Here is a 13,050-nt window from a genome sequence, read left to right as displayed (position 1 = left end):
CAGATTTTTTTCTAAAGCGTTTCTTCTATCCGTTGATAGTCCATTCTAGGCCTAATTTTTTTGTTTGAACCAAATTTTCGTTTCTCGTGAGTGGTTATTTGTTCGCATGCGGCATTTTGACATTGACTTTGTTTTGTTTTTTAATTTTTTATCTGTTTTTTTTAAATGATTTTCACAATTCACTCACAGTCCGTTCTAGGTCTAGTTTTTTGTTCAGTCAATGATAATTCTTTGAATTGTACGTCAGGACTTGTCCTGCTATGTTTTTTTTGATTCGTCGTCGGACGCTCATTTTCGTTTTATAATTGTTCACATAGCAAAGCTGAAAAAGTCAAATTTTCTGAATGACTTCTTTCTTTCACTAACAGCGTTTGCGCGCGTGACGTCATTTCTCATTCTCTCTCTCTAGCAATGATTTTAAGTTCATTTGCACGATTAGATTTTGATAAAAAGTGATTTACCTCACTCACTAAATTGACTTTTGCACTTTGAAACTTAAGTTTAATTTGAATTAGTTGAGGTCAATGGAACTCATATATGCAGTAAAAGTCCCTAACAAAAGGCTTCTGCGGAATAAATTTTAACATTTCTATATATCGCTGAATGTTTTTTACCTAGCTTTTTGAGCGGCGTCGATTTTTTTTTCAATTTAGATCTGTATCTGTTTCTATCTCTATTATACGGCACGCAAGTCTATTCTTTCGCAGCTATTCCGGCAATCTGCCGGCTATGTTATGACAGCAAGGAAAAAAGTAAAAAACCACTAAGTCGTGAGTTTGTTTTGTCGAGCTTGCTGGTAACTCCTTTTTGAGACCCAATTCATCATACGCGTGAAATACCAGTGTCTTGAAATGATATGTTCGCAAACCTCCCCCCAACCCTCATAGTTTCAAATTTCAATCCAAATTGTGGCATGATCTGACATCTTATAAACGGACGGGAATTTTGAAGATTATCTACTTAGAATTATTTGCACTTTATCCAGACTTCAAGGAAAACAAGTTTGGCTATGACGAAAATAAAAAAAAACATATTGAAAAAAATAAACACAATGTGTTGACAACATGCAAATATTATCATGCACATTTGTAAAGTTACAATTCAATTGGGGTCTGAATTCTCGGCAGATGGTTCTTGACAATTGGTTATAACCCCATAAAAAGACCAATATTGATTCACTTAGTCTATCAAAAGGGTTTAGGTTGACCCAGCAATAGACCAATACTAGAATATTTAATCTATGTTTCTATAAATTTTTTCACCCAGTTTCACTAAATTTGAGATTGCTGTTTTCGTCCAAAACTTTTGATAACAGCTAATGTTTTTTAAAATAGCTTTTTTGCAACATCAATCTGGTTTATGGAGTTATGTATTTCAAAAAAAACTTTTGTGGGTTTTGGTTTTCATATAACTAAACTATTTTAACGACGGTAATTGAATGTAAATAATTCAGGAAAATTTCATTTTTTGTAAGTTAAACTTGCATACAATAAAAACGGAAGAAAAAACTCTTTAAGATGAAGATGCTGTAGAAAAACGGTCGATAATCAAATAAGTAATAAAGATTCAAGCTGGGTCTCGGTTTTTAAACCTGCTTTCAGCATAAAAGGTGGTACTGTTAAAATATATTTCATAACCTAAAGTGTTTACCAATAAACATTACGAATTTAAACATGAACGTAATGGTTTTGGATGCAAATTACAATAGACCAGAGAAAAGTATTAAAGGCGCTGCTTGATAGTTGAGAAAACATACGTTGTGTAAAGTTCAATTTTGATCGGTTGCACTTACTTCTCTACTTTTTCTGCAAACTTAGTTGGATCTAATTCCTCTCTGAGCAGCCGTAGTAGTGCTACCGGAACAAAAATTGAATATTAATGAATTGAATATTGTAGAACATTGTGAATTTTTTCCCAAACATTCGAAATATAATTAATTCGAAAAGGGGCAAGCTTAAATTTAAAAACAAAAATTTTCCCTTTATGTTTTCCTTTGTTTTTACTGAGCGAACTTTGAAAGATCTTTGATACAGTTCAGTTCGTTAAATTTTTTTGAAATTTTAAATCCGAATTTTTAAAAAAAAATATTTCTTTGTTCCAGGTTTTGGCGAAATTGCAGTGACTATGTCTGACAATGACACTGCAAGACAATGCAGTACAATTTTTCGCAAAGACAAGGATTTCTCTATACAAGAATTTTGCTTAATTTATCATCTCCGTAACTTCTGATGAGTGGTCATAAGGATTATTTTATTTCCGAAAAAGTGTGTATTCAGTTTGATAAATTTTGATCGATCAGATAAAGTATAAAGTTTACAGGGTTGTCGTTCAAAAAAACTTCAAAATACTTTAATATCTATTCATATAACATTGACATAAAACAAATTGCTTTTAGTATGCAGGTGCCGTTCGTTTTGTCTCAAAGAAGCATGAAATCTTAATTATTTTTTGGGCTTTCAAAATTGTTCAAGCTTAGTAGGGACTGATGAAAAACTACCAGCTGGCGTTCTTTATTCCTAACAGATAACAATATTAGAAATGTAATTAATAACTTGCGGATTAATGCATTGTTTGGAACAAATAGAATTTACTGTACAATATTCTGTTGGATGAAACCGCAATACGAAAAGTGAATTAAATGACACTTTCTCAGAATATTGTGCACATATGCTTCCATTTTATTAAGAAGAAGTTCTTAATAATCACTGTTGCGAAAAAAAATTCAAAAACTCTAACAGTACGCCGAAAAACTTCTAGTAGTGGCCGAGAGATATACAAGTTTCTGTTTCTTTAAATACTCCCTCCTTTGGTATCTAGTAAAGACTATCTGTCCCTATTTTTAGCTTAACTTATTGAAATATATAATAAAAACTATAATAAATGTTTATATATTAAGCACGAGAGCCGGTCCCCACTTCAGTGTCATACCTCGAATGGAATCTAGCATATAATCTAATTTAAAAGCTTTCTATTGCAACAAAACCTATAGAGCCAAGTAGGCCCTTCTGGTGCGCGAAGTAAGCCCACCCGCCCACCATTTTGAATATATTGGGCTTCATGATTCAAGTTGGCTAATTGCTTTTAACTGGCTTAAATAAGTCTCTTTTTTTGAAAATAGCATGCGCCCTCATGGGGAGTTTAACTTTTTCTCTGATTTGGCCTAAGTTTTTGTCTTGATTAAATTGGACTAATGGAAAAATTAAAAAAAAATTGAAATGTTTTCTATTTGAGATGTTGAGAACAAAAGTTTCTGAAATGCCAGAATAATCATTAAAATTTACGACATTTTTCGTGCAAAATGTTAGAAAATGATTTTTCTCTCTCTCATAACCAAAGCAATGGCGTTTTTGTTAAAGAAGAAGAACTCAAGTTTGGTGAGCCTTCCAGGTATAAGAAATGATTAGATAGTGGTTATCTTGGTTATCAGCAAGTTCAGAGAAAAATACTCAATAATCCATAAGTCACTAAACTTTTTAAAATTATGAAAAGCACGGTAGATATAGCTCAAAAAGGTAAAATTTTTAGAATAAAGTTTAGCTTACTTTTTGTGTGCTACTTGTATTGTTTTAAAATTACAGAATAAATTATTTAAGTTATTTGTATAATTGTTTTTCAAAAACTGTAATTAGTTGCTTTTTAAATTTCTTTTAAGATCAGCGGCGTTTTTCAAATTTGGGCTATTTCAACGCATGTATATTTTGCTTTTTTATTTCATACATTCTATCTATATTCTATATTCTATCTTATTACCTTTCACCTTCAATTAACAGTTCTGAAACAAATAAACAAGTCGTCCAAGTCTCCTCTTATGAATACACGGTGCTCGACCGATATTTGGTATGAGAAAAATTGTGCTCGACTTTATTACTTGTCCTCAACTTTGGCAGGAATTAAAACCCCTGTCTTCGAGTTCGACTCGGTAATAAACGTTTTTCTTAATTTCAGCTCGGTTGAAACCTCCTCCCCTCCAACCTGCTAGAATTATTAAATCTTTCCATAAGAGTCGAGGCATCGCTGAGAGCAAAAGCAGTACGTAAAAGATTAAATCTTTTATTATTATCAGATTTTGAGCGAGTGAAAGTGGACCAAAGCAACCACGACACGATAGGCATCATAGCCATGAATAGCAAAGGCCAGACAGCTGTGGCCGTATCAACAAACGGATTGGGCCACAAGATTCACGGCAGGGTGGGCGACAGTCCAATTGTTGGGGCGGGGGCCTTTGCCAGAGATGGGGTGGGAGCTGCAGTGCAGACGGGCGACGGAGATGTCATGTTACGATTCCTCCCTACCTTCAAAGGTTGTTTTCAATCTGATGTTTATAATGCGACTCAAAATTATTATTATTATTGGATTTATTAAGGCTGGAGAACAATTTGAGGCAATCCTTATTGTGTCAATGAAAAAGTTTTAAAAGTTCATCTCGATAAACTGTCATAACAATGCGCTCAAATAAGTTGGGAGCTTCTAGACTTACGCACAAATGCGCGGAAGTTTGAGATCATTTCTTGCACAGATTACGCGCATTTCAATTTTTTTCAGTAGATTGTTTTGTTGTGGTTCTGAAAAACGTGCGCATTTTTCGCATCATCTCCACTGATTAATGTTAGATTTTCCACGCAATCATGAATTTTCTTCACCTGTAGCACATTTCTTATCGAACATTTAGCACTCTATCTCCAACCCCAATCTCTAAAACAATAGCCTTTTCTAGGTCCATTGCCCCCACATGTCTTCGGTTTGAGCACGTTCAGCATTCGCAAATTTCAAAAATTTAAAAATTCGCATCACAATTTCTTTCTAAACTAATTTTAAACAAAATATTCACGGTATAAAACTTTTGTTTATTCAATTCACTCTGCATCTTAAGTAATTTTGTTGAAATACTTACAATTTGAAAAAATTTATCTTTTTGTTAACATTAAGATTTTTTATTTGAGTGGAGTTGTTCTGTTTTTACATTGATCGTTTTCATAAGAATAGTTTCTTTTTGAAAATTGTGGTTTCACTTTAGATGAGCTTGAGGCAAAATTAGAAAAATAATTCTTTCAATAATTTTTGTTGTTGAAAACCTAATTGAGATAATATAGGGGCTGAAAATTAGTTCAATCCCAGGTTTCCCAATAAAAATCCTTTTTGCTTATGGAGTAGGGTGGCATTGTGCACTCTTTCAACTTTTCAGGCGTCAATTCAACACAATTGCGATTGATGGAATCCCAAATTCCCAAACATCCCCTATATTGTCAAAGCTTTGTTGCGTCAAAATCATTAGAGCTGAATACTGGATGTTTCTTAATTCGATTCAGATAACCTGATTTCACAAAAATTAATTTTTTATCCTAAACAAGGCGGCTCGGTAATGTGCGTTCGCACATTAAGTTCCGACCCCGCTCATCTACATTTTTCACTTGATTGTCTACCAAATGAGGAAGAGATGAAAAAATTAACATATCAACATATCGTTCAACAAACTACTAAAAGAATAAAACAATCTACCCTAGAAGGCCTAGAGACCAGTGGCTACAATAATATGACTACCAGAAAAGACGGCAAAAAAATCAAATAGTTACAAATATTAATTACGACCAAAACGCCTTGTCCATTTTTTGAAAACCACTAATAACCAAATCAAAATGGCATCAGATAAAATTTATACTAATAGGATTAACCGGTAATTTTTTGGAACAAAATATGGGACTTTTCCGCAATGCAACTTGGCAAGAAGTCGACTAGAAATTAGAAAAAGGGGCAGAGTTTATTGTAAAACATTGCTTTCTTAAAAAAAGAATTAAATTCGAACTGATCAGAAAGATTACGCATCAAATGAAATCTTCGAGAGAGTCATTTAAACCTCAATAGAGAGTGACTGAGGCCTTTCATCATCCGGGAAATGTCATACGGCTACAAAAAGAACGACAAATACAGGCAAAAACGAAAAATTTGCACGAAAAATTATGCACAAAAACGATGTCCCCCCAATCAATTAAATATTAAGCTGATCACTAAAAACAATAAAAAATCTTTGTTTGCATTTTTTGCAGGTGACAACAATTGTAAATCAAATGACGCCCATTGTTGTGATACTGTGAAAAGAAAACAAAAACCTACAAAAATGGGGCGAATATACAAAAATCACGAAAATTGGTTTTATGAAAAGTGGTTGTTCCAAGAAGAAAGACCATTTGAGGAAAATAAAACCTTTATGAAGAGCACACTGTATTTCAATAGACAAATGATGTAAATTGTACAAAGAGATGCTTAGCTACAATTTAACAGAAATAAAATTGGCAGATCTCAAAAATCTATCAATTTTTTTATTAAAAACAAAAATTTTCAAAATTCATAGCCAACAAAAGCTTTCGACTAAAGGAGAAAACAGTTTGTCTTGCAACTACTTGGAAAACTTATTGCGATTCTTTTTAATGAAACTAAATCATAAGACTATAAAATAACATCAAATACAAGCTGAACTAATAAGTTTCACAAACAACTTTTCGAAACCACAGTTTTGAAGCCATTAAAATTATAAAATATTAACCGCGAGAATATAACAATTTCATTTGGGTCTCCTTTGATTATCATAACGTCCTTTTGTAAAACGACTATCAAAAAATGAAAACAAAAGAACCACAAAATCTGAAAAGTAACTATCTGAAATCATTTAAAAATTTAAAACGTATAAACAACAGAAAAATTATTGTTTGATACAACAAAAGATTAAAAACAATTCTAAACAATGAGGCTAATTTACGAAAATGAAACAATATAGTAAAATACGAAGAAAAAAACGCAAACCAGGACAAAAAGTGATAAGTTGAAGAATACTATTACTCTTTTTTTTAGAAATTTAATTTGAAAGTCAAAATAACCATTGGCTATCTACCGATATCCAATATTAAGTGCATTTGTTTATCTACAGTTGGCCACTGAGACCTTTAATTATACAATATTTGGCATATGAAAACAAAAATTAACAACAAATAAAGCAAAAAAAAAACTCTAGCAATTTGTGCAAGAGGACGGTGTCGCTGCCCTTTAAACCATATGTTATGAAACCAAAAGATGTTCAGTGTCAAATGTTGTAAAGCTTCGTTCTTTTAGATTGTTAAATAATGTGACAATTTACAGAAGAAACAAAAACAACAGCCAAAATGGGCAATTAAGCACAAAAATCAGAAAATTTTGAATGAAAACTCGTACCAAAAGCAAGAAAACCTTCTGTTAAAACAATCGGCCACAAAATTAGTTTCTATTCCTCAGTGAGGAGGAGTGACCTGTATTTCCTGAGAATAAGCAAAATTTTTCTAAAATTATACAAAAAATTGACAAGTTCAAAAAATCACAGAAATTTCCTTAAAACAAATACTTTCAATTACATAAGGGACATTAGGTTACAACCGAATGAATGGAAAATATTAACTTGCACCTCTCGAGTAAAAAATTTAGGTCACTGAGTGGTTAAATTTAAAAATCACGCTGCCAAAAGAATAGCAATTGAAGGCAAAAGAAAAGACTTCAGTTAAATTTTACTAAAACTATTCCTCAAAGTCATAAAAACCCTTTGGTTCTCTGAAAACAAATTGTATCTACATTTAGACTCAAATTTACGTACATTGTAATTGTCATTAACGGAGCCGCCAATTAAAAAATTTGTCAGTAATTAACATTAAAAAAAAACAAAAGCAAAATATTTTGAAAAAAGGCACCATCGAAATGAAAACCAAAAAGTCTCTGTTTCTAAGAATCCATGATATTATCGAACCTCTCCCTGATTTTGTCTCGCGGCCAGCTAACCGACCAATTGATCCAAGTGTTTGCGAATTAGATCAATTGTTGAGTGGAGTTCTTCAAATATTAAAAAAAAAGCAACGATGCACTTTGTATAATTATCGAGTTAAATTTGCAAAAGACGGCAAAGTTTTAATTCCAGACGGTTGTCATACGTAGCCTAATTGCAACTAGCGCTCTTTTTGAGATTAGGGAGTCTGTGTTAAGATTGCTAGGTTACTAAGTCTGGCAAACTTAAACAAAGTGGACCAAAAAAGCATATTTTAGGCCATTTTGATGAAAAAAGTTTGAATTTTGAAGAAATTATCAAAAATTTTAGCCAAAAAACATCAATCAAATAATTCAGCAACGCTCTTCTATCTCTAACGGTAACAACAACAATCTGCCGTTAAAAATTTTAACTTATTTTGAATTATATTAGCGAAATTGTGCCAAATTTTAGCAAAACTTACTGAAAATGTGAACAAAAACAGTTGAATGTTCACAAAACTTTAAACCTCGATAACTCCCTATAAAAAACGAAAATCGAAAAAAAATCTTTTTAATTCCGTATTCTACACTGGACGGGCTTTTTAATGATACCACTCACAATTCTCTACGATGGGGGTCGGAACAACTAAACTACTGAAAGAATATGACCACTATTCAGAAAATTGATAGGATGTGTGAAATAGTGAAATAAAAACATAGCCGGTAGAATATCAGAAATGACTCGAAGAGTGGTGGTGGTGGTGATGGTGGTGGTGGTGGTGGTGGTGGTGGTGGTGGTGGGGGGGCTAGGTATAAATATATATGTAGCTGGGGCTGGGGTGGTATTTGTAGCTTGAACAGGACTGTTATTGGAAGAAAAGCTCTCAAAATGACTTTCAACCTTGAACATTATCATCAGTTCCTAATTACTATCTATTAGCAACTAAAGTACTGTCCATTGTTCGAAAACTAATGTTCCAAAACAGAAGGTCACAAATATTAATCACTATATATTCTCCATAAGCAATTTTAATAACTTGCTCCATTATTATAACAAATGAATCACAAATAAAACAACAGATTGATTGACCTCCAAAACAATTGTTTTGGCTACATGAATAGGCAAACTTTCCTTTCGAAGAAACAAATCTGCTGTTTAATCGACTGTTGTTATATTTAGTGGTCGAGATGATGCGACAAGGTGTCCCCCCATTGAATGCGACAAAGAGTGCCCTGTTAGACATATACGAGTTCTACCCTACATTCAGTGGGGCTATAGTCGCTATCAATTCACGTATGGAATATTCCGCCTCGTGTATAGGATTTTCTCAGTTCCAGTACTGCGTCAACATCGGCAATGGAACCCAGATCATTGTCATGAGTTGCAATATCGAGGACTTGCTAAACTGAAGTTTTCTGAAGTTTAATAAATTGAAATTTTAGCCTCAAAATTTTTTGTAAGAATGCGACATATAGTATCTCAGTTTGTATTCTCTGTCAATATCGACATGTGATCAGATCATCTGTGAACTCATAGGGGAAGTTGGGTTAGAAAGCACAGGTTGGGTTAGAACATCTGTTAGGCATGTTGTTGAAAATAAAAATTGAAAGCAAAGAATGTAAAATGAAATCGATTTGAAGCTAGCAAACATTAACCAAAAAATCGCGTGGGCATCGAGATAGATTATCCGTGGTTTAAGTATCCAAGCCAATGCACAAATTTCAACAGCAACAGGAAATTATTTAAAATGAATTTGAAAATTTTGAAAGCTTTTCAATCTGCAAAACACAGAATTCATATTAGGAATATAATTTTTTCCTAGTTTTATCTGAGATCATCATTGAGTTTATACTGAGATAAAACCAAGTAGACGATTTTGCGATTTAAGAATACACGTCAGTTAGTACGCCACATTGTTTGTAGCCAAGTGTACACAAAGTTGTGTCTTCCCTTGTATTATGGCTGGAGAACACTGTTTTTAGAAGATTGTCACGGAGATCTTTTCAAAAATAGCGTGCTTTGCAAATATAACCCAAATCCAGCCAAAAGTTTTGCAAGTCCCATGTATTAGCATAGCTCAGTGAATTTAAGCTACGCACTTGGTCAAATTGGCAGGCACAATGTAAGGCACTAGGACATTAGATCGAAAAAACAACAGATCGAATGCGAAAATTGGAGAATAGACCGAAAATTAATGTATTCAAATTGAGTACTACCCAATCATATTGTCCAAGCGCTCATATATAATTCATCGCAGATTCATATCAAGTCCTACTAGCCGCTTAATTTCAGCCAATGTGATTTCCGAATTTTTCCGGATCATCACATCAATCCATTGTCGGGTAACCATGTGAAACATGTTAGAATTTCAATTCAAACTATAGTCTTAAACTCATATAGAAATTTTGAGATATTTTACTTACCAGTCTAATCAGAGAGAAGCCAATGGATTCAAGTCACTAAAATGATATAAATTAATCTCCAAGAAATGGTACTGTCAATCAAAACTCAGTTTAAACTGATGATTCTAGATAGCTATTAGAAAAGAGCAATTGCGTTCTACATAAGGTGCACCCTGCGACTGTTCTCCAAGATTTTTGCAGAAGCAAAACATATGGTAACCTTTGCGACCCTCCACTAATCTTGTTGCTAAGATTATATTTGTATCTTAATTTTTTTTGCATTATTAGTGCATAAAAAGTGTGCAGATAAATTTTGAGTCCTTTGCGCTCCAAAATAAACTTATCATCTTACCTTTTATTCAAATTTCTCCGATATCTCTCTAAATTCCATTGTAAAATGTGATTTTGCTATTGTCTCTTTTTGAACAAGTAAATTTTTTACTTTGTCAAAAACGCTTTTCATTCCACCTGCTAAATTACATAACCCAACACTTTATGGGTCAAGAGTCTTCTGAGTCAAAAAAATGTTTTCTAAAATGAAAATAATCTGTTGTTGGCAGTCATAATCCTTTCCCAAAGAGTACTTTTCCTTTTCTTAACTCTTTTTCCTGTTGATTTTAAAATGGATAAGCAGAAAATTGAGCTGCTGAAATACATAGGAAGGGCACAAAGCTTCGAAATCTGGAGTACAAGATTGTACAGACAAAGGCGCTCATGGAAGTACTTCAGTGGACAGAAGAGAAACTCAATGAGTCTGCACCGCTAGCCTATGGTGCAAGCAATGAGGAGAAGACGAACCAAAAGTTACTGAAGGATGAATAGGAGAGGAAGGTTGCTGGCATCAGGGAAAAAAGCGTACAAGTGGTGCAAACTGGCATTGATTCTAGACGCAGCAATCTTTATGCTGATGAGACATGAGAGATTTCAGAGAAAGAGAGAGAGAGAGAGAGAGAGAGAGAGACAGAAAGAGAGAGATTCCAGAGTGTAGCGATGCCAACAGTGGTGACTTTGGTGGCACAATTGGCTCATCTGCAGAATCAAGATGAATAGGAAGGACACATTGTTTCAGTAGCGCCAGCAGTGAAGCTTGACTTCAAGAGGGGAGAAATGAAAGGAAACTGCATTGTGTCCGTGTGGGATCCCTGAACACGTTGCCTGGACTGTGGAGAAAGGAGACAGCGCAATGCAGCGATGGTGGTGAGAAGGGTATGCAAGAGATGAAGAGATACTAGCAAATAGAGACAAACTGAAAACAAATCAATTTGTGGTTGAAACAGGCTGCCGACAATTTGTACATGGAGTTGGCGAACTTCCTACTGAGATAATGGTTCACCAGAAGCAGGAACGAACATTGCTTGTTTGAATTAGCAGAGATTCATAGTCACCCCTTCATCTTGCTCAAGATCGATGACATCATAGTAGCGTCAAGAAGCATGACAGTGATCTTCGATGTCAAATAAGCACTCAGGGCATCTTTCCACAAGGAAGAAAGAGCGTAGCTACACTGGTTTCCGGGTCTCAGAATCAGACAGAAGGGAACAAAGACTAAGTCGACAAAGAAGGTTAAAAAAAGAATGCTTGAGTGGTCTCAAATTGATCAATGCAAGGACTCAAGGACTCCAGCTGACTTGAAATTGAAACTTGAGACAGCACAGAACGAAGACAAATAAATAGATCAAAATATCTACAAAAACCTAGTTGGATCAACTTTCATATTTGGCCTAGCAAAAGAGGCGAGACATACTGTCCACAGTCCAAAATCTGTCCGGACACAAGAAAGCACCTTACAATCTAAACTGGCTATGCAGAAAATGATTTTCACGTTATCTTCAATGATCGAAAAGTTTACAACTTATTTTTTCAAAAGAAGCTAACTATGATTTAGTGGGAGGGAAGTGATCTGAACTAGTCGATTGATTAGAACGACATGAAATAACTGACGGGCTTTTCCTTCATGCTCAACGGCGCAGCACTTAGATGGGTTGTCAGACGGCAGGCCGCAGTTGTTTTTTCTTGCCATGTAGAATATCAGCGCATGGCAGCAGTAGTTCAACAAACATTTTACTTAAATCAATTTCTAGAAGATTTTGGCAACCTACAGAAGCATCCTAGACTTTGGCAACCTATCAATAGCAATTGAAGAGGACAACCAGAGTTGTATTAGACAATGCCGAAAACCAGTCTTCCACAATACGTTTAAGCACATCGTGACAAAATTTCAATTCATGCGCAACAAAACGAAAAATAAGGCTATTTCATGTTACTTCAATCCTACCGACAAAATGGCAGTGGACAGCTTTACGATATCTTTAACTGTTTCGAAGGTGGAAGAATTTAGAACAGATTTGATTGGAGCATACTCCGCTCAATAAGTTCACGTCTGAGAGGGGTGTTAAATTTTCGATTCTTCGTATAGTATTAAATTTAGATAGAAACATCAGAAAGTTTATCTTATCAGTTTAATCATACATGCGCAAATTGACTCAAGTCACTAAATTGACATAAACGATTGGTCAGGTAATGCTGCTGTGAATAATTATTTGGTTTAAAATGATGATTCTAGATAGCTATTATTTTAGTTAGGTTATTTGTTGGAAAATCTACCAAGCATGTATTCAATTATTATGATCCAACCGATAGTGTGAATGAATTCTTAGAAAAATGCAAATGCTTTCTATATTTGGTATACCCTGCAATTGATTTTTGAGAATTTTGCAGAAGCAAAGCCGTTTTATGTAGCCCTTGCAACCCCCACTATTTTGGTGCTGAGATTAATTCTATTTCCCGACTTTTTTTGCCACTGACAATGGGTATATATACAGCTGATTTTTGAGTCCTTTTCCATCCGCAAAATCAAATCACCATCTTCATCGATTAATCAGATCTCTC

At 34.2% G+C, this 13,050-nt stretch overlaps 1 protein-coding gene across 1 annotated transcript in view; it reads left to right on the top strand.

The window, feature by feature from the left end:
* Nucleotides 1-9,199, top strand: part of LOC142337209 (N(4)-(Beta-N-acetylglucosaminyl)-L-asparaginase-like) — a 28,358-nt gene extending 19,159 nt beyond the window's left edge. Inside the window, exons 6-7 of the mRNA XM_075386341.1 lie at nt 4,064-4,300; nt 8,939-9,199. Of these exons, the coding sequence (XP_075242456.1) occupies nt 4,064-4,300; nt 8,939-9,168 (467 nt within the window). The 3' untranslated portion in view covers nt 9,169-9,199. The remainder of the gene's footprint in view (nt 1-4,063; nt 4,301-8,938) is intronic.
* The last annotated feature ends 3,851 nt before the right edge of the window (nt 9,200-13,050 follow it).

The sequence above is a fragment of the Convolutriloba macropyga genome, chromosome 3 (assembly GCF_964194025.1).
Source record: "Convolutriloba macropyga chromosome 3, txConMacr16.3, whole genome shotgun sequence".
Classification (NCBI taxonomy): Eukaryota; Metazoa; Xenacoelomorpha; order Acoela; family Convolutidae; genus Convolutriloba; species Convolutriloba macropyga.
This window is presented reverse-complemented; position numbering and strand designations above follow the sequence as displayed.